This window comes from Mytilus galloprovincialis, chromosome 2 (assembly GCF_965363235.1).
Source record: "Mytilus galloprovincialis chromosome 2, xbMytGall1.hap1.1, whole genome shotgun sequence".
Lineage (NCBI taxonomy): Eukaryota > Metazoa > Mollusca > Bivalvia > Mytilida > Mytilidae > Mytilus > Mytilus galloprovincialis.
The window spans coordinates 38,619,489-38,646,391 of NC_134839.1; the positions used below are offsets into that span (position 1 = coordinate 38,619,489).

The 26,903-nt window shown below is 28.3% G+C and overlaps 1 protein-coding gene across 1 annotated transcript in view; it reads right to left on the minus strand.

Moving 5' to 3' along the window:
• Positions 1-26,903, minus strand: part of LOC143062029 (uncharacterized) — a 126,463-nt gene that overhangs the window by 6,680 nt on the left and 92,880 nt on the right. The window contains exons 72-80 of the mRNA XM_076233881.1: positions 17,018-17,053; positions 16,432-16,541; positions 15,707-15,777; positions 14,202-14,374; positions 13,810-13,915; positions 13,287-13,303; positions 11,782-11,917; positions 11,007-11,173; positions 9,665-9,744 (exon numbers count right to left, since the gene is read on the minus strand). Of these exons, the coding sequence (XP_076089996.1) occupies positions 9,665-9,744; positions 11,007-11,173; positions 11,782-11,917; positions 13,287-13,303; positions 13,810-13,915; positions 14,202-14,374; positions 15,707-15,777; positions 16,432-16,541; positions 17,018-17,053 (896 nt within the window). The remainder of the gene's footprint in view (positions 1-9,664; positions 9,745-11,006; positions 11,174-11,781; positions 11,918-13,286; positions 13,304-13,809; positions 13,916-14,201; positions 14,375-15,706; positions 15,778-16,431; positions 16,542-17,017; positions 17,054-26,903) is intronic.

A 26,903-nucleotide genomic window follows, 5' to 3' on the forward strand; every position in this document is an offset into this window, starting at 1 on the left:
GTTTTGGTTGTTGCGGACAAATATTTTTTTTATATGAGTCAGTCTAAGATATGCAAACTGTTAAACTTTGTTTACGATTCAATATTTTGAATAAAAAAAGGACATGCTGGCTCTCTTAATTGATGCAAACAAAATTTTTTAGTCATAATATTCAAATATTGCTACCTATTCTATTATACAATCAATCCTTACATGAAAATATAACTCATTTACTATGAGGCTGTATAGATTTACATGATAAAATGCTTAAATGTTCAGTTTTGGTTGTTGCGGACAAATAATTTTATTATATGAGTCAGTCTAAGATATGAAAACTATTGAATTTTGTTTATGATTTAATATTTTGAATAAAAAAAGGACATGCTGGCACTCTAAATTGATGCGAACAAAATTTTTCAGTCATAATAATCAAATATTGCTACCTATTTTATTATACAATCAATCCTTACATGAAAATATAACTCATTTACTATGAGGCTGTATAGATTTACATGATAAAATGCTTAAATGGTCAGTTTTGGTTGTTGCAGACAAATAATTTTATTATATGAGTCAGTCTAAGATATGAAAACTATTGAATTTTGTTTACGATTCAATATTTTGAAGAAAAAAAGGACATGCTGACACTCTAAATTGATGCGAACAAATTTTTTTAGTCATAATATTCAAATATTACTACCTATTTTATTATACAATCAATCCTTACATGAAAATATAACTCATTTACTATGCGGCTATATAGATTTACATAATAAAATGCTTATATGGTCAGTTTTGGTTGTTGCGGACAAATAATTTTATTATATCAGTCAGTCTGAGGTATGAAAACTACTGAATTTTGTTTATGATTTAATATTTTGAAGAAAAAAAGGACATGCTGGCACTCTAAATAGATGCGAACAAAATTGTTTAGTCATAAAATTCAAATATTGCTACCTATTCTATTATACAATCAATCCTTACATGAAAATATAACTCATTTACTATGCGGCTATATAGATTTACATAATAAAATGCTTATATGGTCAGTTTTGGTTATTGCGGACAAATAATTTTATTATATTAGTCAGTCTGCATGAGGTATGAAAACTACTGAATTTTGTTTACAATTCAATATTTTGAAGAAAAAAAAGACATGCTGGCACTCTAAATTGATGCGAACAAATTTTTTAGTCATAATATTCAAATATTGCTACCCATTTTATTATACAATCAATCCTTACACGAAAAGATAACTTATTTACTATGAGGCTGTATAGATTTACATGATAAAATGTTTATATGGTCAGTTTTGGTTGTTGCGGACAAATAATTTTGTTAAATGAGTCAGTCTAAGATATGAAAACTATTGAATTTTGTTTACGATTGAATATTTTGAATAAAAAAAGGACATGCTGGCACTCTTAATTGATGAGAACAAAATTGTTTAGTCATAATATTCAAATATTGCTACCTATTTTATTATACAGTCAATCCTTACATGAAAATATAACTCATTTACTATGCGGCTGTATAGATTTACATGATAAAATGCTGATATGGTCAGTTTTGGTTATTGCGGACAAATAATTTTATTATATTAGTCAGTCTGCATGAGGTATGAAAACTACTGAATTTTGTTTACAATTCAATATTTTGAAGAAAAAAAAGACATGCTGGCACTCTAAATTGATGCGAACAAATTTTTTAGTCATAATATTCAAATATTGCTACCCATTTTATTATACAATCAATCCTTACACGAAAATATAACTCATTTACTATGAGGCTGTATAGATTTACATGATAAAATGTTTATATGGTCAGTTTTGGTTGTTGCGGACAAATAATTTTGTTAAATGAGTCAGTCTAAGATATGAAAACTATTGAATTTTGTTTACGATTGAATATTTTGAATAAAAAAAGGACATGCTGGCACTCTTAATTGATGAGAACAAAATTTTTTAGTCATAATATTCAAATATTGCTACCTATTTTATTATACAGTCAATCCTTACATGAAAATATAACTCATTTACTATGCGGCTATATAGATTTACATAATAAAATGCTGATATGGTCAGTTTTGGTTGTTGCGGACAAATATTTTTTTTATATGAGTCAGTCTAAGATATGCAAACTATTAAACTTTGTTTACGATTCAATATTTTGAATAAAAAAAGGACATGCTGGCTCTCTTAATTGATGCAAACAAAATTTTTTAGTCATAATATTCAAATATTGCTACCTATTCTATTATACAATCAATCCTTACATGAAAATATAACTCATTTACTATGAGGCTGTATAGATTTACATGATAAAATGCTTAAATGTTCAGTTTTGGTTGTTGCGGACAAATAATTTTATTATATGAGTCAGTCTAAGATATGAAAACTATTGAATTTTGTTTATGATTTAATATTTTGAATAAAAAAAAGGACATGCTGGCACTCTAAATTGATGCGAACAAAATTTTTCAGTCATAATAATCAAATATTGCTACCTATTTTATTATACAATCAATCCTTACATGAAAATATAACTCATTTACTATGAGGCTGTATAGATTTACATGATAAAATGCTTAAATGGTCAGTTTTGGTTGTTGCAGACAAATAATTTTATTATATGAGTCAGTCTAAGATATGAAAACTATTGAATTTTGTTTACGATTCAATATTTTGAAGAAAAAAAGGACATGCTGACACTCTAAATTGATGCGAACAAAATTTTTTAGTCATAATATTCAAATATTACTACCTATTTTATTATACAATCAATCCTTACATGAAAATATAACTCATTTACTATGCGGCTATATAGATTTACATAATAAAATGCTTATATGGTCAGTTTTGGTTGTTGCGGACAAATAATTTTATTATATCAGTCAGTCTGAGGTATGAAAACTACTGAATTTTGTTTATGATTTAATATTTTGAAGAAAAAAAGGACATGCTGGCACTCTAAATAGATGCGAACAAAATTGTTTAGTCATAAAATTCAAATATTGCTACCTATTCTATTATACAATCAATCCTTACATGAAAATATAACTCATTTACTATGCGGCTATATAGATTTACATAATAAAATGCTTATATGGTCAGTTTTGGTTATTGCGGACAAATAATTTTATTATATTAGTCAGTCTGCATGAGGTATGAAAACTACTGAATTTTGTTTACAATTCAATATTTTGAAGAAAAAAAAGACATGCTGGCACTCTAAATTGATGCGAACAAATTTTTTAGTCATAATATTCAAATATTGCTACCCATTTTATTATACAATCAATCCTTACACGAAAATATAACTCATTTACTATGAGGCTGTATAGATTTACATGATAAAATGTTTATATGGTCAGTTTTGGTTGTTGCGGACAAATAATTTTGTTAAATGAGTCAGTCTAAGATATGAAAACTATTGAATTTTGTTTACGATTGAATATTTTGAATAAAAAAAGGACATGCTGGCACTCTTAATTGATGAGAACAAAATTGTTTAGTCATAATATTCAAATATTGCTACCTATTTTATTATACAGTCAATCCTTACATGAAAATATAACTCATTTACTATGCGGCTGTATAGATTTACATGATAAAATGCTGATATGGTCAGTTTTGGTTATTGCGGACAAATAATTTTATTATATTAGTCAGTCTGCATGAGGTATGAAAACTACTGAATTTTGTTTACAATTCAATATTTTGAAGAAAAAAAAGACATGCTGGCACTCTAAATTGATGCGAACAAATTTTTTAGTCATAATATTCAAATATTGCTACCCATTTTATTATACAATCAATCCTTACACGAAAATATAACTCATTTACTATGAGGCTGTATAGATTTACATGATAAAATGTTTATATGGTCAGTTTTGGTTGTTGCGGACAAATAATTTTGTTAAATGAGTCAGTCTAAGATATGAAAACTATTGAATTTTGTTTACGATTGAATATTTTGAATAAAAAAAGGACATGCTGGCACTCTTAATTGATGAGAACAAAATTTTTTAGTCATAATATTCAAATATTGCTACCTATTTTATTATACAGTCAATCCTTACATGAAAATATAACTCATTTACAATGAGGCTATATAGATTTACATAATAAAATGCTTATATGGTCAGTTTTGGTTGTTGCGGACAAATATTTTTTTTATATGAGTCAGTCTAAGATATGCAAACTATTAAACTTTGTTTACGATTCAATATTTTGAACAAAAAAAAAGGACATGCTGGCTCTCTTAATTGATGCAAACAAAAATTTTTTAGTCATAATATTCAAATATTGCTACCTATTCTATTATACAATCAATCCTTACATGAAAATATAACTCATTTACTATGCGGCTATATAGATTTACATAATAAAATGCTGATATGGTCAGTTTTGGTTGTTGCGGACAAATAATTTTATTATATTAGTCAGTCTGCAGGAGGTATGAAAACTACTGAATTTTGTTTACAATTCAATATTTTGAAGAAAAAAAAGACATGCTGGCACTCTAAATTGATGCGAACAAATTTTTTAGTCATAATATTCAAATATTGCTACCTATTTTATTATACAATCAATCCTTACATGAAAATATAACTCATTTACTATGAGGCTGTATAGATTTACATGATAAAATGTTTATATGGTCAGTTTTGGTTGTTGCGGACAAATAATTTTGTTAAATGAGTCAGTCTAAGATATGAAAACTATTGAATTTTGTTTACGATTGAATATTTTGAATAAAAAAAGGACATGCTGGCACTCTTAATTGATGAGAACAAAATTGTTTAGTCATAATATTCAAATATTGCTACCTATTTTATTATACAGTCAATCCTTACATGAAAATATAACTCATTTACTATGCGGCTGTATAGATTTACATGATAAAATGCTGATATGGTCAGTTTTGGTTATTGCGGACAAATAATTTTATTATATTAGTCAGTCTGCATGAGGTATGAAAACTACTGAATTTTGTTTACAATTCAATATTTTGAAGAAAAAAAAGACATGCTGGCACTCTAAATTGATGCGAACAAATTTTTTAGTCATAATATTCAAATATTGCTACCCATTTTATTATACAATCAATCCTTACACGAAAATATAACTCATTTACTATGAGGCTGTATAGATTTACATGATAAAATGTTTATATGGTCAGTTTTGGTTGTTGCGGACAAATAATTTTGTTAAATGAGTCAGTCTAAGATATGAAAACTATTGAATTTTGTTTACGATTGAATATTTTGAATAAAAAAAGGACATGCTGGCACTCTTAATTGATGAGAACAAAATTTTTTAGTCATAATATTCAAATATTGCTACCTATTTTATTATACAGTCAATCCTTACATGAAAATATAACTCATTTACAATGAGGCTATATAGATTTACATAATAAAATGCTTATATGGTCAGTTTTGGTTGTTGCGGACAAATATTTTTTTTATATGAGTCAGTCTAAGATATGCAAACTATTAAACTTTGTTTACGATTCAATATTTTGAACAAAAAAAAGGACATGCTGGCTCTCTTAATTGATGCAAACAAAAATTTTTTAGTCATAATATTCAAATATTGCTACCTATTCTATTATACAATCAATCCTTACATGAAAATATAACTCATTTACTATGCGGCTATATAGATTTACATAATAAAATGCTGATATGGTCAGTTTTGGTTGTTGCGGACAAATAATTTTATTATATTAGTCAGTCTGCAGGAGGTATGAAAACTACTGAATTTTGTTTACAATTCAATATTTTGAAGAAAAAAAAGACATGCTGGCACTCTAAATTGATGCGAACAAATTTTTTAGTCATAATATTCAAATATTGCTACCTATTTTATTATACAATCAATCCTTACATGAAAATATAACTCATTTACTATGAGGCTGTATAGATTTACATGATAAAATGCTTAAATGGTCAGTTTTGGTTGTTGCGGACAAATAATTTTATTATATGAGTCAGTCTAAGATATGAAAACTATTGAATTTTGTTTATGATTTAATATTTTGAATAAAAAAAAGGACATGCTGGCACTCTAAATTGATGCGAACAAAATTTTTCAGTCATAATAATCAAATATTGCTACCTATTTTATTATACAATCAATCCTTACATGAAAATATAACTCATTTACTATGAGGCTGTATAGATTTACATGATAAAATGCTTAAATGGTCAGTTTTGGTTGTTGCAGACAAATAATTTTATTATATGAGTCAGTCTAAGATATGAAAACTATTGAATTTTGTTTACGATTCAATATTTTGAAGAAAAAAAGGACATGCTGACACTCTAAATTGATGCGAACAAAATTTTTTAGTCATAATATTCAAATATTACTACCTATTTTATTATACAATCAATCCTTACATGAAAATATAACTCATTTACTATGCGGCTATATAGATTTACATAATAAAATGCTTATATGGTCAGTTTTGGTTGTTGCGGACAAATAATTTTATTATATCAGTCAGTCTGAGGTATGAAAACTACTGAATTTTGTTTATGATTTAATATTTTGAAGAAAAAAAGGACATGCTGGCACTCTAAATAGATGCGAACAAAATTTTTTAGTCATACAATTCAAATATTGCTACCTATTCTATTATACAATCAATCCTTACATGAAAATATAACTCATCTACTATGTGGCTATATAGATTTACATAATAAAATGCTTATATGGTCAGTTTTGGTTGTTGGGGACAAATTATTTTATTATATGAGTCAGTCTGAGATATGAAAATTAATGAATTTTGTTTACGATTGAATATTTTGAATAAAAAAAGGACATGCTGGCACTTTTAATTGATGCGAACAAAATTTTTTAGTCATAATATTCAAATATTGCTACTTTTTTTATTATACAATCAATCCTTACATGAAAATATAACTCATTTACTATGCGGCTATATACAGTCAGGGGCGTTAATTAAACAAGTTATTTTTTTTAATTACTTATGTAAGTAATTTTTTATTTTAAAAATAATAAAATTACTTAATAGAGTTATTTTAATTTTCAATAGAAACATAGACTAAATGTAGTTTTCATGATTTTAAACAACATTTTATATCATAAAATAAAGAATTTATCAGATTTGAGAGGAGTATAGAGATAAAGGGCTACTTTGAAAATAATGACAAAAATATTACTTGAATACGTTATTTTAAACATTTTTGAAAAAAGTAGCAATTACACTTATTTAAGGCACATATGTAATTGATTTAGGTTACAAATTATAAATAACTTCAGGTCTTAATAAATTCACAAGTATCTATCTATTTATATCAGTCTACCTTCAAGATTTTAGAGGAAAATGACAATTTAATAGTCCCAAGAGACCAATCTTTGACCCAGAAGCGTCGGTATGAAAGATAAGTGCGTCGGAAAGTTAATTAGTGTTTCTGAAGAATTAGTTTTTATATATCAAGGGAAAAATAACCAGAAAACGGTGAAAATTATTTAAAGCTAGTAAAATCTGTATTCTTGGACACCTATAAAAATAATATTCAGAAAAATAACTTATATAAGTTATATTTAAATTAGCCTCGTTTTCAACATTACTTGTATAGGTAATTTTAATTGTTACTTGTTTAAGTAATGCCCCTGACTGATATAGATGAACATAATGAAATGCTTATATGGTCAGTTTTGGTTGTTGCGGACAAATAATTTTATTATATGAGTCAGTCAGAGATATGAAAACTAATGAATTTTGTTTACAATTCAATATTTTGAATAAAAAAAGGACTTGCTGGCACTCTTAATTGATGCGAACAAATTTTTTTAGTCATAATATTCAAATAAATGGTCAGTTTTGGTTGTTGCTGACAAATAACTTTATTATATCAGTCAGTCTGAGGTAAGAAAACTATTGAATTATGTTTGCGATTCAATATTTTGAATAAAAAAGAACATGCTGGCACTCTAAATTGATGCAAACAAAATTTTTATGTCATAATATTCAAATATTGCTTCCTTTTTTATTAAACAATCAATCTTTATATCAAAATATAGCTCATTTACTATGCGGGCTATATAGATTTACATGATAAATTGCTTATATGGTCAGTTTTGGTTGTTGCGAACAAATAATCATATATTATGAGTTAGTCTGATGTATGAAAACTACTGAATTTTGTTTACTATTCAATATTTTAAATAAAAAGAGGTCATGGCCGTCAGGCTGGTAAATTTTTTTCTGTCAATTGTATTATATGGTCAATTATGGCATAAAAATATAACTGAATTACTACTATATAGAATAAGATAGTTGTTAAACAGTTAAAGGGTAAATATTGTCAGTTTTGGTTAATTTTACGAGTCAGTCTGTCTAAGATGAGAAAACTGTTTGATTTTGGTGAGGATTAAATTACATTTATTTGAATAAACATACTTAAACTATTATTTGCGAAGAACAAGAAATTTACTATAATTATTGTTCAATTAAATACAAATGTGTGATAACATTTTTAAATAACTGTAATCGTCAATATGTCAAGCGGAAATGACCAGTTGGTCAATTAATTTTGATGTTCCTTATCATTTCATATTTTATGTCAATGTATCCAGGTTGTTACACCTGGTCAGAGGTATTAAATTTTAAATAACATTGATTTAAAATAGCAACATCCTGTTTAAAGAAAATAAGAAGGCCTTTCGAATATACATGTATGTACTAGATAAGTAATACACGAATTTAAGAAAATAGGGCTTTCTTTTTACCTGTAAAACACACATGTACTGAGGTAATTAGAACATATTAAAGTGCTTTATGTATGCCATGTTAATTTGACAAAAAAATGCTTAAATTAATTGAAAATGTTTTTTTACTGTTACTTTGGAATACATTTCCTTTTTTAAAAAGGTTATCAAGGATGAAAACAAAACAATTAGGCTCTCATTGTTTTAAAATTTATTAGTTGTTTTATATTCTATTATATATATATCTTTAAAAAAAAACATTCACTGCATTATTACCTGATGAACTCAACTGACACCATAAATCTATACTAGGCTTAAGTTAATGGTGAAAATAGTCCAGTTATCATAAAATACTTCCGAAATATTCATAAAATTTTGAATAATATTAAAAATATTAATCACAATTCATTTTTTTAGACTATTTGATCAGCTTGTTTTCATTATATTTTAAAAGTTGATATATATTATTATGTAAGTGTTGATTAATATTGAGTTGAAGTTATATTATGATTGATTATTGTGAAATTTTAATTTCAATACTGTACATTTTTAATTTCAAGTTGTTGTTCAAATTTCATTTTTATTAAAAAAAATCCTAAATTGATAAAATTCAGTTGGTAGATACAAAGAATAGGTCTAGTTTGGTTAAGACTTGGTCGAGTATGGTTTAGACTAGGCTGAGTATGGTTCAGACTGGGTCAAGTACGGTTTAGACTAGGTAGAGTACGGTTCAGACTAGGTCGAGTACGGTTCAGACTCGTATAAAACAGTTAAGAACTGGTCAAGTGCACATTCAGACTGTTAAGTGTGGTTCAGACTACAGTCGAGTATTATCAAGTAAATCTCAGACGAATTCAGACTGGTCGAGTAAAAATCAGTACAGTTAAGTACAGATATAGGCCATTTCAGACTTTTAATGGTTTGTAGTGTATGCTTACCTGACCATTACCCGGTAAACCTTTGAACATAAAATCCCATGAAAATGAAGCAGGTTTTCCTCCTTTATTGTTATCATACACTATTAAAAGAAAAAGTAAATATATTAAACAGTTTAAATTTCTCAAGCTTGTGAATTACATTTATTTACAGAGCATAAAGTTCATATGTGCCTCACCTTGATAGTTATTATTTTCCTACATTCAAGAAGTTTATCTTTATCGGAAAATGTATTTGCACATGTTACTCATAAGTGCTCGATAAATTCATTAGATATACATTCTATGTTTGTTCTAAAAATAATCGTTATCTTTTCTGCTTAGCAGGAACAAAGAGGACTATGCTACAAGTTGGTTTTAATGCTGTTCAATGGTTTTGACATGTTGTTTTAAAAGAACTTCCATAACGTCAAGTATGTATGAGATATGACCTTGTCTTAAAATCAAGATTTCTTCATGAAATAATTGCATCTTGACACTGTGTTTAAGATGTACATGCAATAAAAGGGCTGTTCTGTTACTTTTTGTATGCATGTTTCTTTTTTTCTTTTATTGTTGGACATGAACTAATTTTGTTTCATGGATGAATACTCCATATCCCTTGTTTTTCTATTATACATAATCTTGTATTTTTTTTGTGACTTCTCAAATTGTACATCTGATGAAGGTTTATAAAAAATTTGTGTTATTTGCACAGAACACCTTGTTTTATCATACAGGTTTACAACTATCATGGTCACTCTTTAAGAATACAATCCCATTAGTACTTCTATACTGGCATGCTTTAAATAATATATTTTGTCAGTAAATGTTTAGTTCATGAACTTTTGAAATTCTTCTTTAACTGAGATTGCAACTCTGTCACACAGGCTTAATGTTGGACATAACTTTTGCTTTTATGTTTATCATTTTTTATTTGATCCACTCATGTATCTTGGGTTTAAACTTGTGTTTCGTTTGTAAATGTACACAGTAACATTATAAGATATTTGTGCACATACTTCAATTTGGAATAACTTTCATTAAATGGACTAAAATCAAGAATGTGATCAAAAATCAGTGATAAATATAAATTGTTGGCTACTGGTGGTTTTTTATGTATGATACAGGGTTACTAGTGTTTTGCTGATATTTCTTATAACATGACTGCCAAAACTCACGTTATAATTTGTTATTATACTTATAAAAAAATTGCTGAATGCTGAAATATGACACATTCTTTAAACTTTTCAAAATCCTATTTTCTTATTACACTTGTAAACAATTATTTTAATTTTTTTTTATATCATTATTTGCTTTAATTGAAACAACCTCTAATGTTCAACTCTTGCATTGTCTTATTTACCATAGATATCTTTTCCACGAAACATCTCATTATCATACGCTCCTCTTTCTGAATCGACAGACTCATCATCCCAACGATCATGGAATGCACTATCACCAGGGCGATTCCAGCTATTGAATCGACTAGGTATAGAACCAGTAAAATATCCTTCATAAGTAGGCATTGTTCTGTAGGAAAAAAAAATGAAATATAAATGCCATTTTTCAGTTATATGTTCAAAAGACTATATATATATTGGAGACAAGCAAATAAATATTGGATAAAAAAACTGTACAATTTGGAAATCAAACAGTTGAAGGTTTACAATAAAATTGTGTTTTTATCTTGAGATATCTTAGTTTAATTCAATACTTTCATCTGGATTTTTTTTCTTTTAGAAAAAACCCTATGCAATATGATATTTTAGAGAAGTTATTTAAATGTAGCACAATTTGCAAGCAGCTAATTTTGTGTTTTTATCAATATGTGATACATCATTTACTTATTATTCAAATTAGCAGAATTTCCAACTCATTTCTTATATCAACAGAATATAAAAATTGCTATTACAAATATACTTAAAATGGTTCAGACTGACAACCAATAAAAGGGGTTATCTTTGATTGATTTAACTGATTTTTACTATGTATTCTTGGCTGCATTTGATTAAAATTGTATCCTTTTGACCCAACACGAGGATTTGTCAAAACAGTAAATTGTTTTCTGTTTAAGTAATTACAATCTATAACTACTGCATATACAGTAATTAAACATGATAGTTCTATTATATTCTTACCTGTTTAAATCATCATCGTCTAACGAGTTACTTTTATGACGTTTACTGTTATATACACATAGGACTATGATCAATGCTAGAACTATGAAAAACAAAGGAATTCCAACGCCAAGGCCTACTATCAGTGGGAAATTATCTGAAATCGAATAATAAGATGAAACATCAATTAATAGCTAGAAAATGTTAGGAAAACAAATTTGAGCAGTAAAATGAAATGATAAGGCATAATATCTCAGTAAAAAAGAAACCAATGGATGAACAACTAATTTGCAGCAGACACTTACAACTTTTATCTGCAGTTCATCAGCTGTCTAATGAGCAACACATACTATAAAAGTGAGCAATGACTTCTAATGTGGTCATGACAAAACAGAAAAATTAAACAGATCAGTTTCTCATGATTGATTTGAAATTGCATCTCGAAATAGTTATTAAAGATTATGTAACATTGTTATATGTTAGGTCAAGTGTGTTATCTGATTTTATCAGGTTTACATACATCTGTATTTTCACACATATCCATTCAATACAGTTAGATCGAGATCATCAGAGATTATATTAATTAAGAGTTATATTTATATTTCTTTGTTTGACTAGTGAGCCCTAATGATTTGTATATGGTGCCCTAGTAAATTTTTGTGAGGAGCACTGAGCATTAGAAGCCCAGATCACCGGAGCACCGGACTTCCGGAACACGGACTACACGGAGCCCGGTTGCCCTAGTAGTCTATATTTGTATACGGGCTTGTAGGGGTCATATTAAAGAGAGAAAGAGCGTGAGAGAGGGGGAGAGAGAATTTATAATGAGGAGAGGACAGTTGCGTTTATTAAGAAAAGAAGAGAGCCGTATTGTTGAGCCTGAAGTTAGATGTACATTGTGTTATACTATTAACATTGTTATAGTCGTGTGATTTCATATTTACAGTATTGAACTTTTATTCGACTTCGTGTTTATGTTCACTTACAAGACTTCGTTCAGGACCCATTTATTTATCTATGTGACCAGGATTCCCTTCATCACGCTACCAGAAGATTTCAAGGGTAACCCTGCTAAAGAGTATACTTTACATTTGTCGTTCCGTGTACGAGTGAAACCTAGACACCCAACAACATACTTAAACTTTTTCGTCACAATTATTTGAATTGCAAAATTAATTTTCTGAGAACTTTTCTAAAATGTATGTTACTGTCAAGACCCAGACTATAAGATGAATTGTTTTTATAACTTGTTTCTCTTTCTTTATATGTCTGTTTGGTATCAATATCACTAAAGATTTTTGAATGCCACCTTGCTAATCTTCTCACTCTTATTTTACACATGCATAAGCTTGCTGCTAGTGATGCAATTTCTTTGGTGATTCTACTTGTCAGTATCAAAATAATAAAGAGAAAATTTTCCAGTTTTTAGCAATTTCTGTACTTCTATCATATGTTTATTGGCAGCTACTTTATATCCTATTATTGAGATATACTTTTTAGCATGATTCACCGTTATCAAAACTTACCTGTACTCTCAATTGGCCTAAAAACAAAAATAAAGATGTGTTTAATACTTCTTCATAGTACATATTTGTAAAACTCAAAAACTACATTATAACTGATCAAACATGCAATAAAAAAATTCGAACCTCAGAATACATTTATTTCAAGAATTCTTCATGAAACAGAAAAAAGAAATTACAAATTGATAAAATAAGTCATTTCAGTAGCGTTGTGTAAAGCATAGGTTTAGGAAATATATATCATAAAGAGTAGAATGATACCCTCATAACTAGTGTATTTGTTAAATATCTACAATGGAACTCTCTACTGTCATTTAGAATATTTATTCTATTAGTCAGATCACCAGTGAGGCCTTATTCAAAATTTTTAATTTCAGAGATGTTAAAAAACATAATTAACTTTAGATTTTTTTCCTCATGCATATTTAGTAAATACTTTTTATTTAAGAACCATAAAGAATAAAAGAAAAAAAAGTCTTTCATTTAGCAGAAATAAAGATTATAAATAAATTATAAGTTTACTTACCCACAATATGCTACGCCATTACCATTGATAGAACATTCCTGACCTGTTGGACATGTGTTCATTGTATTGAATATGCCACAAAGAGTTGTAGATGTTGTAACTGTAGCTGTAAGATCAATTCCAAAATATTAATATACATTCATCAAAACAAATAAGGTCTTTCAGGTCTATTTTATATTGATATAAAGATAGCTATCACGCAGATATAATTTATACCTAACAAAGAAATAAAGAATTTCAAGTCATATTGTGTCAATTTGCTTTATTCACTTAATTTCTATAATTAAATTGATAAAAGGAAATTAAAGGAAGAATTGATCTAATCATCTTATCTAAAAGAATAACTTAGACTTGGAATAAAGAAAATAAAAGTAGCATGAGTTATGAAGTACCATGTCCTCCTGGTGCAAGAATTTCAACCGTACTGGCACCAGCTGTTTCGTTATCAATTGTAAGTGTAGCACCACCATTTACAAGATTATGAGTGGCAGCAGCAACCTGATTTTGCCCAGTCGTAGATGTTGAATTCATTATGACTGCATGAATCACAACTAAACTTCCTTTCCTGAAATATTTTTAAATATAATTCTTAAAGATCAAATTTCAAGAACTTCCATACTTATACAGAAAATTAGGAAACATGGTGTAGCATTTATGAGGTATAAAGAGGTTAATCTACTAGCAAGGACGTACAAATAAAATGATATGATAACCCTGTTCACAATTGTATGATCAACTCGATGGGAGGACAACTATGGCATTATTCTAAATTAATCATAAATTATATCCTATAAACAGTTCTTAAATTGTCTGTACAAGATTTTTTTTTAAATATTTTAAAAACTTTTTATATTCAGTCAAACATTTAGATTATGAAGACCTAGACAGTTTGTTATCCATCTTCTTTACTTACAGAGCTCCAAATCTTTTAGTAGCAAAATAACTTCAGAGTGCATCCAGGATACGACCATTAACTTATAGTTTATTTCAAAGGGTGGTTCCAGAAAATATAAATCATGAAACAATAAATTACTTTTAACTGCAAGACATTAATGTTTGGAACAACTGCAAAAAGAAATCCTTTCTGTTATTTGTATTATGTGTCCACTAATATATTATTGGTTTGTGGATTTCTCTGTTATGAATGTTCTTACATGCGTTATCATTGTAGTGATATTTATTAACATTGTCATAAAGGGGGAGATTTTGTTAGCCATTAAAACAGGTTCATCCAACATGGTTTCCGCCATTTTTATAAAATTCCTTATCAATTCAAGATATGAATGAACTGAAATAAAATGTAAGACTATTTTATGCTCCAATTAAAATAAAGGAAGAAACCCTGTTTCAAAGATAAAATGCAGAAAGAATTTGATTCTTAGTCTCTGCTGTAGTGGTGTGGTTATGTTCTCACCCATGTCAATTTACACAACTTTATATAATTTATAATTTATTTAGCATCTGCTAAGGGGAATGACATGGTTGATGAGATGACTACAATCTAAGAACCACACCGATCCAAAGAACAAGTACATATTTTTCTTTTATAAATTTAGCAAACACCACTGAATTGAAACAACAAATTTGTTGAATTCTTGGTAAAGATGTATTTACATTGTTTATTCACCCATCTGAACAGACTTTTATCAAACAAGATAAAAAGAAAATTCAAAATATACAAAGATAGGAAGTTCGTTTCATTTCTGAACTAATGCTATGCAATAAAAGAAGACCCCGGGACCTTTCTCGCACGTGATTACTTGAGGATTCCTATTGTCATTTATTTTTTTCATATATTGTGCTTGATAAAGACATTTGTTTTTGGTATCTTTCTCATAATTGCAAATTAATGGGAAAGGGAATATAAAGTTCATGTGTATATGTGTAGTTTTCCTACCTTATTCTATACACGACAATTTTAATGAAATTGTCTTTTGTTGCAGCTGAATTAGAGTAGTAATTTGTCAACTGAAAAATAAACAAAAATAAAAATGTTTTTACACACTGAAAAAAGTTCAATTATGCTTATTAATTACAATATTACAATTTTAATTCATAAAAATTGTTGAGATCCTTGTTATTTCTATTTCAAGATGATTTGGTATCATATGTGTCTAGACAGTAATTTCAAGGTCGTCAAAATGTTCACCATAATTTATGTTTATGTGGCTAATGTTATTTTTACATAAAAATTGTTTGTGAGTTTTATTCTGAATGGTGTGAAGATAATTTCAAATTATTTTCACATAATAATAGAGTATTTATTTGAAACATGTTTATTTCAAAAGGGAAATGTAGAAACTGCATATGTTAATAATTAAACTGAAAATCAGATTTATGCATTTAATGTTGCTATGTCTTTTCATTCCACTGATTATTGGAAGTGTGATTCTTGTTGTTCAATGTAAATACACAGATCTTGTTTGTTGAATTCTTATTGTTCCATCATTCATTTTACGCTTAATTGGTGTAGTCGTCTTTGAGTTCTGATTTTTCTAATTTCCCTTTACCGTTTTGGATTGGTCTTTTTAGACATAACTTAAGATTATACCGATGTAAACAATCCCATTTTCCCATTTAAACAAAAATGCAACATTCATGGGCACTAGTTTATAAGATTACCACTATAAAAGTCTCATTGAATAATTCTTGATAGTACGCAGAATTTTCATCGTTTATTTCATCATTGGGTGTTACATTTATAGTCAGGATTACTTCTACTTTTAATTCACCTATAAAAAAAGATTTATAAATATCAAAATATTAGTATCTGGTTTGTTCTGACATAATATGATATTATAGAAATACTTTTAATTCAAAAGACTGCGCGTGACAAAGATATACAGGCATTAGAAAACCACAAGAAAGCTTACGTCTTACTTTGACAAAGGATATAAATTAACATCACATAAGGAATGCTATTCCCCAGATCAATCAAGCTTTTTTTAGATGAGAACAAGTGATTACTTACATCAAACAAAACTCATGTTCCATCTTACAATTTCAAATATTTTTTAAAAACTAAAAATTATTTAATGAGATAAGTGCTACTACTTATAAGTTCATAACAAGTGAGAACTGGATTATTACCTGATATCGACTTGCGTTCAGCAAATTAAATTTCAATATAACAAAGGAGCCATTAGCATTTGAGTTAAACATAAATACTTTGTTAAGATGTATTTAAAGAAAAGAAAAAACAACTTACCAGATACAGGTGTATATGTTGTTGTTGGAACACTCACTGAAATAGAATTTATCAAATTTGTTACATTTATAAACATTAATGACAATCGTCTCATTTTGAAGATTTTTAAGCATAATTTTAACATAAGGTTACACACGGGAATGTCTTGGCTGTGTAATGTCTTAACTATGAACGAATTTTATATTTTTATACAGGTATTTGTATAGTAAAACAAAAACTCAATATAAACAATGACCCATGTAACTGAGGTCAAGGGTGAATAAACTATGTAAGAAAGACAAAAGTAATGTAGAGTTGACTCAAAGGTGGATTCAGGGGGACCTGGGATCCTGCCCCCCTTTTGTGGCAAAAAATTGGTTGAATATATAACAGAATCATTGAAGCATGACTGGAGCTGCCCCACCCCATCCCATCCCCCTTATGAAAATTTCTGGATCTGCCACTGTTACTGTCATTATATACACCAAATACAGTTTAGCTGTTATGAATAGTATACACATCTAATTACAACAAGAGTGCACACGCTAAAATGTCTCGCCTTCTTTCCTAATCATTGATATAATGTTGATAGTGCTAAATATAAACCTTTATTACAACTGTCACATAAACTCAACATTAACCAAGAAAACTAAACATTGATCAATGAACCATGAAAATGAGGTCAAGGTCAGATGAACCATGCCAGGCAGACATGTACAGCTGACAATTCTTCCATACAACTAATATAGTCGACCTATTGATATAAATTTAAAAAAAAAAAAATAATACTAAAGCACAAATACTTAACACTTAGCATGGAACCGTGAAAATGATGTCAAGGTAAAAAAAACCTGCGTGACTGACATATAGATCATTAAATATTTCCATACACCAAACATATATAGTATTCGAAAAATAGACCAAAACTCAAAAACTTAACTTTGACCACTGAACCATGTAAATGAGGTCAAGGTCAGATGACACCTGTCAGCTAAACATGTACACCTAACAATAATTCCTTACACCAAATATAGTAGACCTATTGCACTTTGTATAAGAAAAACAGACCAAAACACAAAAACTTAACTATAACCACTGAACCATGAAAATGAGGTCAAGGTCAGATGACACCTGCCAGTTGGACATGTACACCTTACAGTCCTTCCATACACCAAATATACTAGACCTATTGCTTATAGTATCTGATATATGGACTTGACCACCAAAACTTAACCTTGTTCACTGATCCATGAAATAAGGTAGAGGTCAAGTGAAAACTGTCTGACAGGCATGAGGACCTTCCAAGGTATGCACAATACAAATATATTTATCCTATTACTTATAATAAGAGTTAATTTAACATTACAAAAAATCAAAATAACTTTTTTCTCAAGTCACTGAACCATAAAATTTAGGTCAAGGACATTTGACATGTGACTGACGGAAAGTTTGTAACATCTATATACAAAGTATGAAGCATCCAGGTCTTCCACCTTCTGAAATATATAGCTTTTAAGAAGTTAGCTAACACCGCCGCCACCGCCGTAGCCGCCGCCGGATCACTATCCCTATGTCGAGCTTTCTGCAACAAAAGTTGCAGGCTCGACACAAACTAGTGGTTGACCAATGATTGTGGGAAATGAGGTTGAGGTCACATTGATATTGCAAGATGAACATAAACACCATTCAAATTTATTATTTCATACATCAATGTTCAAATATATCTGACCATGCTGACCTCTTGCTAGCTGTGTCGTTATAGTGATACTCAATTATAAAAACTTAATTCTGACCAATAAATTTTGAAAATGATGTCAGATACATGTATAACTTGCAATGATTCCATGTACCAAATTCATTTGTCCTTCTACTCACAACTGCTTTAAATCACTTAATAAGAAAACTAGTTTTTTAAGCGGTCCATGAACCATAAAAATGAGGTCAAGGACAACAGACAAATGTCAAATGAGAACATAATAATATTATGCATCTGCAACTAAGGAAAAATTATCAAATTCTTTGACTACTGTATTATAGTCAGTTTTCTGGTGAACGAAGTTAGCCATCTTTGTCTCATGTTCTGATTCATTATTCAAAATAAGACAAGAATCAGATATCATAGACAATTATAGAATTCCTGCAAGCAAAACATAGAAGTAATGCAATTGTGATCATTGATTTTTTTCAGTTATCTTTATATGCATCTCAAGCACTATCAAAGTAACAAGCCTGTGCAGTGACTTACATGAGGATTTCAACAGCTAAATAGCTTCATAGTAAAGCACAAATCTGATATATCATTTAGCTTGACCATGTATCATAATGCTTACCATTTAAAGTAGTGTTGCTATAATCCTTATGAATGCAGTAGAAAAGCTGCAAATATCATTTTGGTATGGAATGATCTAAATAGTTGGTATGATAAAAGAAGTGTTCAGAATAAATGATTAAAAACTGAAAATGAAGAAAAGCCAATTTGTGACATTTTTCATTATTATTTCTGATTGTTTTTCTTTATTAATGTAGTAAATGAGTGATGGTAAATTACAAATGTATGTATAATTGTGCACAGAGTATAAAATAATGATCAGTATACATTATTATAGTAGTAAAATAATTGGTGGTGAATTACAAACACCTGCCTTGTGAACAGAGTATGAAATAAAGATCAGTTTATATAATAATGGTAGAAAAATGATTGGTGGTGAATAACATAAGTAGGTATTGTGCACAGAATATGAAATAAAGATCAGTATACATTATAATGGTAGAAAAATGATTGGTGGTGAATAACATAAGTAGGTATTGTGCACAGAGTATGAAATAAAGATCAGTATACATTATAATGGTAGAAATGATTGGTGGTGAATAACATAGGTAGGTATTGTGCACAGAGTATGAAATAAAGATCAGTATACATTATAATGGTAGAAAAATGATTGGTGGTGAATAACATAAGTAGGTATTGTGCACAGAGTATGAAATAAAGATCAGTATACATTATAATGGTAGAAATGATTGGTGGTGAATTACATAGGTAGGTATTGTGCACAGAGTATGAAATAAAGATCAGTATACATTATAATGGTAGAAAAATGATTGGTGGTGAATAACATAAGTAGGTATTGTGCACAGAGTATGAAATAAAGATCAGTATATATGTATGATACATTATAATGGTAGAAAATTGATTTTGTGGTGAATTATGCACACAATATACGAGCAGAATGTAATAATGTAATATATATAACATAAGCTACATTTACATATAACCAACATTTCAATAAAAGTGATTTTGACAAAATCCTCTTCCCTGAATATAGCAATTTGTTATATCATAAAATATAATTCCTGTCTGATATGTTTGAGCTTTTGATTTTGCCATTTGATTTTTGAATTTTCTTCTGAGTTCAGTATTTTTATGATTTTACTTTTTATAGCTATTAACAATATTAAACTTTTTATTTTAACCAAGTTTTTGGTTGCTGTAAATCTGTTTGATACTTATTAAAGCTATATCAAAAATTGAATATTCGAATTAAGAATGGTCAAGTAGAATTAGAATAATTCTAGCCAGTTTGAGTCATTCAATTGATATTATATTTAAATGAGAAATTGAGATATATACATTTAACTTATTGAACTTTTCTATTAATCAACTTTCAAGATAAAAGGAGTACATGCAATGCAAACTCTTTCATAAATTATTCATACTGTATAAACGCTCTTTCATCAATATTTTACTTCAATACTATTTTTCAATCACATTTATCCATAATATTCCTTAATCTAAATGTTTTGGTTAAAAAAATCAAAATTAAATTATTTCTTAAATGCAACAAAAAATTTATGGTTTTCATTTATATCTTGTAGAATCAAATATACAAAAAAAATCACAAGAATGTCTGAAAAAAATGAGCTATAAAAGATTTTTTTCTATAATAATAACTGAAAAAGACATAAAAATACTTAACAACATATAAAAAGTCTTCCACCATTTGAGAATTCTAAATTTTTATTTTCATAAATGATAAAATTAAACAGGTTGTTCGATTTTGTCACAGTATGAATTCTATAAGAACCATAACGTGGATATTATTAGGACTAACATATTTGTTTTTACAATTCAAGAAGAACTTCCTAAAGAAATATGTAAATATTATGTAAATATGACACAGAGATAGAAAGAAATTCAAAAAAAAAAGTGTGTACCAAGTAAATCCATATAATTAAGTGCAAATACTGTTATACAAAGATACGGAATACATTGCTAATAAGAGGATGTGGGGAGTGCATAATATGGACTTTTACCTTAAGTTTGGACTGCAGTAGAGGCTATAAGTAATACAAAAATCATATCATAAATAGAATAAATAAATCAAAGACCATTTAATTAAGTTTATTACATACAATATATAAATACAATTATAAAACATCTTTTGAAATGTAAGTACATACAAATGAATAAAAATGATTAATATAAAAATTGTCTAACAATTACTTATGGTACATAATGAGAAAGCTTAAATGATTGTGTTTGTTTAAACTTTTCCAATTGTCAAGATCATTTTCCAGAAGGACTTAAAATAAATCTGTAAATTTTAAAAGTTTCTAAATTAATTTTCAAGTACAATAGTATGTGACAGAACATCAATTTTGACAGTTGTATCCAAAAGCAGTGTCCACATCTGCTGTTCTTATTTAATGTTTTTAACCGGCAATTCTAGGCAGTTATAGAACATATATAAAGATTAAAATGAATCGGACAAAAAATAATTAAAAAAATCAATAAGAACTTGTCTTAAAATTTATCTTTTTAAAGATCTTATTGTCATTCTATTGCGCGCAATTTTTATATGAAAAGAATGTAAAATGTTTTTGAAAGAAAAAAATAATGCAGCTTCTTTTTTAAAATTTGAACCATTTCTTGGATATCTTCAGTAGTTGTGGCATCTTTGGTTGTTGCTCCCTATGTTGTTATTTCTTGTGTTGTTGCTTTTTGAGTTGTCACACTTTTTGTTGTGACAACCTTGGTGGTTACTTCAGGAGTTGTTGTCTTAACTGTGGTAACCTCTTGACTTGTCACCTCTTGTGTTGTGGTAGCTTGTTTTGTAGTAGCTTCTTGTGTTGTAGCTTCTTGGGTTGTGTCTTCTTCTGTTGTGGTTTCTAGAGCTTAAGTAGCAAAATAGAATTTTGATAAATTCAAGCATAACATAATGTAAATGTTCTTTTCATGAAGTGAACCCAGAACAACATTGCATTTGTGAAGCTTTTCCACTTCTCACACCTGATAATTGATCTTCTTTTGTGTATCACATCAACCTTTTACAAAAATTGTTATCCATATACTGCAGCAATATTTTCATTGTATTCAAAATGATACAAAGTGTATAAAAATCATTTACCCATGTACTGTCTTAACAGTATCATCAAGAATAATAAAATTTAAAATATTATATAAGTTTAACCAACATAATGTTTGTTATACATAAATTACATGCTAAAATGTTTCATCAATGTTTGTTCTGACATAACTCCAAGAGAGATCTTGGACAGCTAATTGTGCAGATTTTTGTAATTTGAAATATAATGTTATATGTGACCATTTAAACAATTATTGGTAGACGTTAAAACAATTTACAAACAAAAAAACAAGCATAATTAAAACATTAATTTCTTATCTTTATGAAAGAGAAGCTAACTCAAATTACTGAAAGTCATATAACCTTCTGACTGACTATAACAAACAATATTATATTAACACAATAAAATATAAGAAATCAAAGCACAAATTTGAATTTCAGAAGGAGGGGAAAACAAGCAATTAAAAGTTTGGAAATTGTACAGTAATACTGTACTATATACACACACACACAAACACCAGATTAAACCATTCCAAGACAATGAAGATAGGTGAAAGGAAACGTTGAAATGATGGTTTCAGTATGAAATAAAAGTTCAGCAGTCACCATCTTTACATAACCCTCTTTCTATAGAGTAAAGAAACAAAAAAAAAACATAGAAAGAGAATGCCTTTTATGGTAAAAGTTCATTGCATCATTTTCTCTCTCTCGAAAAGTAAGTACTATTTCTGTAGGAACCCTTCAACATATTTATCTTTAGATGATATCCATGAAAATATAATGAGATGGAAAGATATGCTGTTCTTTAATTCAACATTACAATATTTTTCTATGTTTTGTGTATGTTGTTTAGTTATGATTCAAACCAACTACACCTGTTTGTATTGATGATTTTTTATGCAAAATATAAAAAATAAAGATAAAAGTAGTAGATGTAGAGTCAGCCACACTAGGTATGATTGTTTTAAAAGTACTAAGATAAGATGTTGTGCAAACTCAGATAAAGGGTAGGTTGATCATGGAAGTTGTTTTACCTGTAGAATAAACTGTGGATGATGTTGCTACAATTGACATTTATACACAAATTATGACAAAATCTTTCTCAACAAAAGATACATAATAAATACATCTAATATCAGTTACATAATTTCGAATTTTTTTAAAAGGACTTAAAGCATACAATGCAAAATTAACTTTAAGTGATATAAAACTTATCATAATCAACATAAATAATGCAAATTGACATAAAAAAGTTCAAACCATATTTAATTCAGTACAAATTAAGAATTAAAAAAAAGGAAAAAAAAAAAAAAAAACATAACAGAATCACCCATAAAATGAAATGTATAACAATGTTAAATGGAATTAGAAACAGCTGGTGTTGACAGTTGAGGAGAACATTTCTTCCCTTAACGTAAAAGTTGAATACATGTGGAAAAGTATCCTTTTAAAGTAGTCAATGAATGAAACTTAAATAGTATTTTGATATGTGACAGCCATTGAGCTCTTGAGACAAATTTAAACATAAAAACTTTGAAAAAGAAGAAGTACCATTAAAACCCAAATTCAAAACGCCTCTAAAGTAGAATTTAGAGAGAAATTATTATTAGAAATTTGAAATCAGCAAATCATCAATAATCAATAAAAAGAGGAGAGCATCTATAGAATGCTCAAGTATCTTCACTACTGGAGAAATCAACTGTGGATATTTCTTGTGTTGTCACTTCAGAATCCTCAGTTGTCTGTGTACCAGACGGCATAGATGTTGTGGTTTGAGTGTCTTGTGTGGTCATCCTACTTTCTGAACTGGTTCCAGTACCTTGTGGTACAGTGTTTATAGTACTTGTGGCACTGTCTGTCGTGGCCTCAGTACTATCAATGACTGTGACACTGTCTGTAGTGGCTTCAGATCTCTGAGTTGCAGTGACACTGTCTGATGTGATCTCTATACTATGTGTAGATAAACCATTGTTTGTTGAGATTTCAGTGGTTTGTATGGTTGTGACACCTTGTGTTGCAGGGTTCTGTATGGTAGTACCAATGACTGTTGAAGTTTCACTTTGACTAGTGGCTAGCATGCTTTCTGTGGTGGTTCCAGAGGTTTCAGTTGCAGTGCCTTCTGTCGTAGTTCCAGAGGTTTCAGTTGCAGTGCTTTTTGGGGATGCACTTTCTGCTGTGGTTCTGGAATAATTGTTGGTAGAAAAAATGTCAGTTGAAGCTGCAGTAGTTTGTGAAGAGGTTTCAGTTGTCTGTTTTGTAAATCTCTCTGTGGTAGATCCAGTACCCTTTTCAGCTGTTGTTGACTCCGAAGTTCTGTTGTTTGTGAAGTTTCAGATGTTGTCTCAACTGTTGTGACAGCTTCATTTATAAAAGTAATGAAAGGTTGTTAAATATCAATATAATTACAAGTAAAAATTACATCTACTACATATGAAGATTGGTTTTAGTAGATTACAGTTATATGTGTAAATCTCAATATTCTCGACTTTTTTACAATTATTTAATTCAAATGCAAATGCTAACTTCTTATAAAAAATAGTTAGAATACATTAGTTACATTAATTGTAGTAAGTTTACTGTTTGTAAAAATCCTACTTATTGTAGCAATGTCTATAAATAATCTTTTACTATCTTCTAATGTATTTCCTTGAAAGTGTTCAATTTACAAATCAAAGTAAAGAAATATGATGTAAAATAGATGTCATTTCTGAATAGAAAAATTATTGTGCAAAGACCTGCATTTTACACACTTAACCAGTCCCCAACATTATTGAGGAAATATAAATCAAATCATATTTTGATACAAATCTTTTCAGCACAATAATGACTGCTGTGCTTTTATTATTTGTATTTTTTATTATCAAAATATCCTATAAATTAATGATAATTTATTACACAAACTTTTATTTCCTGATGTACATATTCTTTTTTTTTTTTTTTCAATCATCCAAATTGTCTCATTTTCACCAACAACAAATAATTATCATATATTCGCTGCTTTAGATTTCGATTTCCTCTCAAAATGTTATGAAAGAAGTATTAACCACAAAACCACACAATTAGGCAAATTTTTGAAATTGACACACTTCAACAAAAATATTTCAAACGGTAGGAAAAGATATCCTTTTCTGTTGCTGTTGACTCAATAGTTTCTGTTGTTTGTGTAGTTTCAGGCTTAACTGTAGTAACAGCTTCAGTTATCATAGTTAAATATGTTCTAGTTTATTAATATAATAACTGGTAAACATAAATAACTATACTGACTATGTACAGTACAGCCTGTGACATTCTCTTAATTATGTCCACCCTCTTGCATGGTCAACATACAATGGTGGCCATTTATTTGGGTATTCAATCTTGAGATGTTGGCCATTTATTGGGGTCATAAAACATAGATTGATGTTTTATCTAATAATGTTACCTGTTGTAATCAATCAGGGTTGAAGTTTTCAACTTGTATGTTTCTTTAGAATTCACCTGTACAGGTAACTAAGGTTTCTTTCAAAATTGACATTTCATCTTTTTTTGAAAATGTAGAATAAGACATTGTTTTAGTCTTTGTTAATTAATATTATTTTTGGTTTTTCTGTCTTTTGAATTTATTCAAATTTATTTTTTTTTTATTTTTTTATTTGTTTTTATTCATTTTTGTATGATTTTGTTTCTTTTTCTTTAAATGTCTTCTTAGTAAGAATCTTTAGAAGCAAAAAGACAAAAATATCAAAAAATAAGTTATTGACTAGCATTTGAAAGACAACAGACTTTAATTATTTTTTTTTTAAAAGTAAAAAAAATAATTAATGTACATGATGTTCATAGTATTTAATTGTTTATTTGCATTATTTAATGAATTATCATTAAAAATAACTAATAATCAAGCAAATGATATTTTTAAAGAAACCATGAAGGAAGTAATTTTTAGCGAGCTTGTTTCTTAACAAAATAAAATGATCAGACAATATCAATCCTCTTATAATAAATTTTTATAAAATCTATTATTATTTAGGAAAACTACTTATATCATTATACGGTTTTAAAAGGAAAAAACTATTTTTGTCTATCTTTATTTTTTTAATCTGAAATCAGGAGTTAAGATAAATGCATAATGGACATGTTGAAGAGACTTATGTTCCAAAAAAATATTTAAAGAAAAAAACTGTCTTGCTTTGCCTTTTTATATAAGTGTGAACTTAAATATGACATCTTCAGTTTGGCTAATATCTGTCAGTTAAAAGCCAAAATTTGACAAAATACACTTATAAAGATGGTTACACTTTTATTGTCTATTAATTAAATCATTCTTTTCTGTGTACATTTATATTGTTGGAAGTGCTGGACTGGTATGATACATATTCTTGGTATACATTTGCAAATATTTCCCTAAACCCAGGCATTTTAGATAAAGTTAACAATTTCAGGGACTTGAATGAATTAAGACTTTAAAACCCTTGATGAAAAATCAATTTAAAGAAAAACATTTTTGAAAATAGATTTAAGAATAAAAACTTTGGTAAAAACTGTATTTTCAAATGTGTCACATAGAG